General features: G+C 52.0%; 1 protein-coding gene across 1 annotated transcript; it reads right to left on the bottom strand.

Moving 5' to 3' along the window:
- Positions 1-264: 264 nt before the first annotated feature.
- On the bottom strand, positions 265-4,094 carry SFRP2 (secreted frizzled related protein 2). Its single transcript, XM_004186159.6, has 3 exons — positions 3,425-4,094; positions 2,710-2,790; positions 265-1,318 (listed from the first exon to the last, which is right to left on the bottom strand). The coding sequence occupies exons 1-3, from the start codon at positions 3,915-3,917 to the stop codon at positions 1,014-1,016; spliced, it is 879 nt and encodes a 292-aa protein (XP_004186207.2). The 5' UTR covers positions 3,918-4,094; the 3' UTR covers positions 265-1,013.
- Between the last annotated feature and the right edge of the window lie 1,001 nt (positions 4,095-5,095).

The raw sequence follows: 5,095 nt of genomic DNA, 5'->3' as shown, positions 1-5,095 counted from the left end.
AGGAGCCTCATCTCCTAGAGCTCAACAGACACATATTAAAATGAGCTGACTGAATGTCAGTCCTGTGTCCTGTGGGCTCATCTTTGGGGAAATGAGGTCCACTACAGATTTTCTGATTGCAGCACTAGAGGTTTCCTTGTCCTTTTCTACTGGCCACTTAGGGTGGAATGACAAATTCTGCTTTGCCGTGACAAAGTCCAGTTGGACATCTTTCTCCCAGTTCTCTCAAAATAGATTAAAGTGAATACAGACAGAGACAATGAGTAAACTATGATGTAAAGTTTATATACAAGAATATAACATTTATCTGGAGTATTTACAATGTTAATTAAAGCAATATTTTACAACTCTTTCAGATTAACCACTAGGTATATTACAGTTAAGCTACAGATGGTTTAATTTGCAAAATAATTAAAAAAAAACTGGCATTCAGATCAACCAGCTCCAGAACTTATTTTTTTTTCTGAGAGAGAAGGGCTCAGACTTGTGGAAAATAAAATGTGAGAATGGTTAATATACTCTTACGGGTGCCTATGTATCACATGCAAGAGTCGTAACGTGACCTTTATAGCGTTAATACCGATGGGAAGCCGTGTCACCTCAGCGGAAGCGCCGTGCCCGCGGTGACAGGCCAGCCGCACACTCGGCTTTCTCTGCGTCTCCTGCTGTGGCACAACAAACATGCACGCATACAGAGAAGCAGCAATATAAATGAACCAGCATTACCAAAACGAAGAGGGAAGGACCTCAGACCAAAGTCACGTTTGCAACCATAAAAAACCCCAAGCTTTAAGCGAGATACTTTAATACTTCCCAAAAATAGTCATTATTTTTTTTTATTACATTTTAACCTATGTACAAAAATGGAGGGGTTCTTCCCCTCTCGGGCAGCGGTCACTGTGTCTCGTGCCCACGGCATCTTGAGGCTCACAGGGGCCAAAACAGGGAGGAGTCGGAGGCCCAGAGAGCTTGGGGCAGGGGTGGCTGCTGGAGGACAGCCAGAGCCGAAGCCACTAACACTGCAGTTTGCGGATGCTGCGGGAGAACCGCTTGAAAGCCCGCTGCCCTTTCTGCCACCGCTTCAGCGAGGTGATCACAAGTTCCCCAGCTTGCTTCTGCCCCATCACCAAGTAGGGGACGTTGATGTCGTTCATCTCATCGCAGGTACACTGGAGGCCACCTTTGAGCCAGAGCACTATCTTCCTCAGATCTCTTTCTGTCAGCCCATTCAGCTTGTAGATGGTTTTGCTCTTTGTTTCAGGGGTGATCTTGGTATCCCCATTGATGTAGGCAATCTCCTTCACTTTTATCTTCAAGGCTAATAGAGCGAGGGGAGGGGGAAGTGGGGAGAGGGAGAGAGATTGAGAGGTTTTTTTCCCATTAGTGCACATAAAGAGGACCTGGGGAGGGAGGTGCTCTATTGCTAATTAAACTGTCAGGGCTGACAGAAGAGGCAGCAGGTGGCTCCATTTCTAAAGCCACAAAGGGCATGCAAGTCATTTCAGTTTGAATCAACCTTAGGGTTGAGGTTTTTTGGATTTCTTTTCTCCTTTTTCTCCTCCCCCTCTTTTCTCTTCTTTTCTAAATTAATATTTTTTCCAGCTTTTCTCCTGTTTGCAACAGAGGGAGGGCAGGTTTGCTACACTAAGCAGAGCACTATTTTTTTTGCTGGGAGAGGGCAGCCTTCCTGAAAGTAGCGTTTGAAGGGGAGGTGGGGAGGCAAGTACCTAGACCTAATCTGAAACCTGATCCCTGCTGCAGCTCAAAACTTCTACACTTAATTTATTAGGCTGGAGAGGATTTTAGGCAAACCTGTAAGGAAATGATATTTCACATGCATTGTTTTTTTGAAAGAATAGATCCCATGGAGGGCAAATTGGTCCAACAGCTGCATTTGATTTGGTAAAATAACTAGGAGGGGGTTACAGGGCTCTGTAAGAAGCTGTGGGGCGTGTTTAGCTTTAGGAGGATTTATCTGAGTGCAATTTGCCAGGCCAAAACTATTGATTGTTTTAGCAATTATGTCCCACAATCATAGTTTCAGGTTTTGGGTGGGTTTTTGTTTTCTTTTTTTTTTTAAGAAAGACTTTTGAATTGTTGTAGATACTTATACTACAAATCTGTTTCCAGGTATTAAACACTGACCTATTGTAAAAGGATTCCCCTCCTTATTCCCTTTTGCTCTTGAAATGCTAATGTGTGGATAATGTGTCCTTCAGTTGTCTGTGTTGAAGGGGCTTTCTTGTCCTCTTCTAACCCCAGATCTTCCCATTAAGTTTATATCCCCAATTGTCTGTGCATTACCTTCTCTGTCAAATGATATATAGAGCTTCATTCTTAATCTGCAGAGAGAGTCTTTCTTAGGATACACTGAGATTGGTCATGCGGCTCTGTCTCAAACATCTAAATGAAGCTTTGCTCTACTTCTCCCCAGGCAATAGTCTGCATGAAAGATTTTTTTTCCCCTCATTTTACTTTCTATTGGGTTTGCCAGCAACATCCACATAAAAGAGCACTACTTCAAAACAGTAAACAGAAAAGAATGATAACAAGGGCTACTTTTTACTCCAAGGTGGAATTTTGTGTTTCATGACCCGATGGTCAAAGCCCTGCCTTTTATTCAGGCATATCTCTTACTGACTCCACTGGGAGCTGTACCTGATCCTCGACTCTCAAATTTCAAGCGAGAGGAGCTCTGCTTCCACTTACCAAAGTCGTTTTTGCAGAGGTTTTCCACGATGTCATTATCATCTTCATTTTTGTTTTTGCAGGCATCACAGACCTTGGGTGCTGGAAATGCAAGCAACAGTCCCGGTCAGACCCGGGGAGAAAGGAACGGCAGGTGGCGTTGGGAACCCTTTGGGAAACGCCGGCTTTCCATCCCTTCACCCCAGAGCCTGCTCCTTCTCCCCGCAGCCCCGAAGCTGCCCGAGCACTTTGTCCTGCCTTATCCTGCGGCAGACCCGCTACAGGGGTCACGGTGCACTTTTAAGGTCACGCCTCAATCAAAAGTTTTTGTTTTAGCGGGTAAAAAAAGAAAAGTACAAGGGGAGTGGGGAGGGAGGTCGAAACACGACACAGAGTACCCCAGCTCCGCGCTACAGCCACGGTTCTTGTACAAGGCGATCGACCCCTCTGGATGCCGCGCGGCTCCAGTGCCGAATCCCAGACCTTTTCTTTGAGGATGGAGATGGGTGCAGGCCGATGACAGTTCCCCGACGGCGCTTGCGGTTTCCCCGGCCCCCTTGAACAAACCTCCCTGAGCCTGGTCTGCGGCCACCTCCCCGGTCCCCCGTCCCGGAGCACCGGGGCGTGCTGTAACCGAGGGCAGACGCCTTCGTTCCCCCGTGGAAAGCCGCGGAGGGACCCCGCTGTCGGGGCGCCTCATCGGGGGCAGACGCTGTCGGCCCCCGCTCCCTCTTACCTTCCCTGGTGACGGGGAGGATGTGGTCACTGCTGGCCAGCGGGATGCAGAGGTCGTTGTCCTTGGGGAAGCGGCTGCAGTCCAGCATGTCGGGCCAGGGGAAGCCGAAAGCGGACATGACCGGGGCGCAGCTCTCCTTCACCTCCTCGCACAGCGAGTGGCAGGGCTGGATTATCTCGTCCAGGTCGTCGATGCAGACGGGGGCAAAGAGGGAGCAGAGGAACTTCCTGGTGTCCGGGTGGCACTGCTTCTGCACCAGAGGGATCCAGGTGGACGCCTGCTCCAGCACCTCCTGCACCGTCTCATGCCCCAGCAGGTTGGGCAGCCGCATGCTCTGGTACTCGATGCCCCGGCACAGCAGCATCGGGGCGGGGATGGGCTTGCAGTTGGAGCGCTTGTAGGAGAAGTCGGGCTCCCCGAAGGGGAAGAGCCCGGCGGCCGAGCCCATGCAGTGGGACGCCAGCAGGAGCAGGGCGCAGAGGCGGCGCTGCATTTTGGGGCGCGGTGGAGGTGGAGGGGGGGCTGGCGAAAGGCTCGGGGGGCCGGGGTGACGGGGCGGGCGGCGCGACGCTACCTCAGCCGCGGGCAGCGTCCCCCAGCCCGGACTCCTGCTGCCAGGCGGGGACGGAGAGTCTGAGCGAGATGCTGGGGCAAACGGGAGTTTTCTGGATTTTTTTGTATGCAAATAGCAGGGGGAGCGGGGGCTGGGAGGAGCCTGGTGACAGCCATCCAGAAAGGATTGGTCACTACTTTCTCGGTCTGCTTTTGCTCAGGGGGATTGTCTTTTGGCAGGAAATCTTTGGAAGGAACGTTACCGTGCGAGCACGGAGAAGGAGGGAAAGATCCCGGCGAACAAAGAACCCCGAGGAACTCCTGTGCCGGGCAGGGGCCGCGGGGAGCTGGAGGTGAGCTCTGCCTCCGGCACAGCTGCTGCGGAGCTGCCGCGCTCCCCCCGGCACCCCCTGCCCACGTTCGGAGTTCTCGCTGCCAGCGGACGGGAGATGTGGCCGGGCCGACTCCCAGGCAAGGGGCGAGGCTGGCCCCCCTCATCCACCAGGGGATGTCTGCCACCTCCGGCCCCTCCCTGCGATGCTGGCAGGGCTCGCCCAGGGGCTGAAGCCGGCGACAGCAACTGGGGCTGCCAGCAGCCCCGGCCCCACTCCGGCTCGGTAGCGCCCAGCCCTGGGGGCTGCCGAGCGGGGCCCTCCTGCTGCCCCCCAGCCCCTCCTGCCCCTGGCTCTCCCCTGCCAGGAGCGGGGGCCTGCAGCGGACCCGGGCCCTACAGCCCCTGGATGGGCCCCGACTGCCAGTGGGGGATTTCCCCGAGTGGAAGAATCCAAGTGCTTTTGAAATACTAGCACGTTTTTTCTGAGGCTAAACGCGCGGGCCTGGCTCCGTGCAGCATAGGCATATCCCTCTCCTTTCACTCCTGTCTTCACCTAGAAACTCACTTTAAAAATTGTGTTTGTGTTGATTTAACACCAAGGGGAAGACAACAGGCAAGGCGCTGGGATCACAACTCAGCTTCAGTGTGCTTTGGATAATTCTTGGATTTTTAGTAATATTATTTATGGGATTATTATTGAAAAGAGTAGGCCTGTGTAGTATCATTTTGTGGTAAACCACATTCATTAATCAGCTACTGAATATTTCTCCTTATAGAGATGTTTT

This window comes from Taeniopygia guttata, chromosome 4 (genome assembly GCF_048771995.1).
Source record: "Taeniopygia guttata chromosome 4, bTaeGut7.mat, whole genome shotgun sequence".
Lineage (NCBI taxonomy): Eukaryota > Metazoa > Chordata > Aves > Passeriformes > Estrildidae > Taeniopygia > Taeniopygia guttata.
This window is presented reverse-complemented; position numbering and strand designations above follow the sequence as displayed.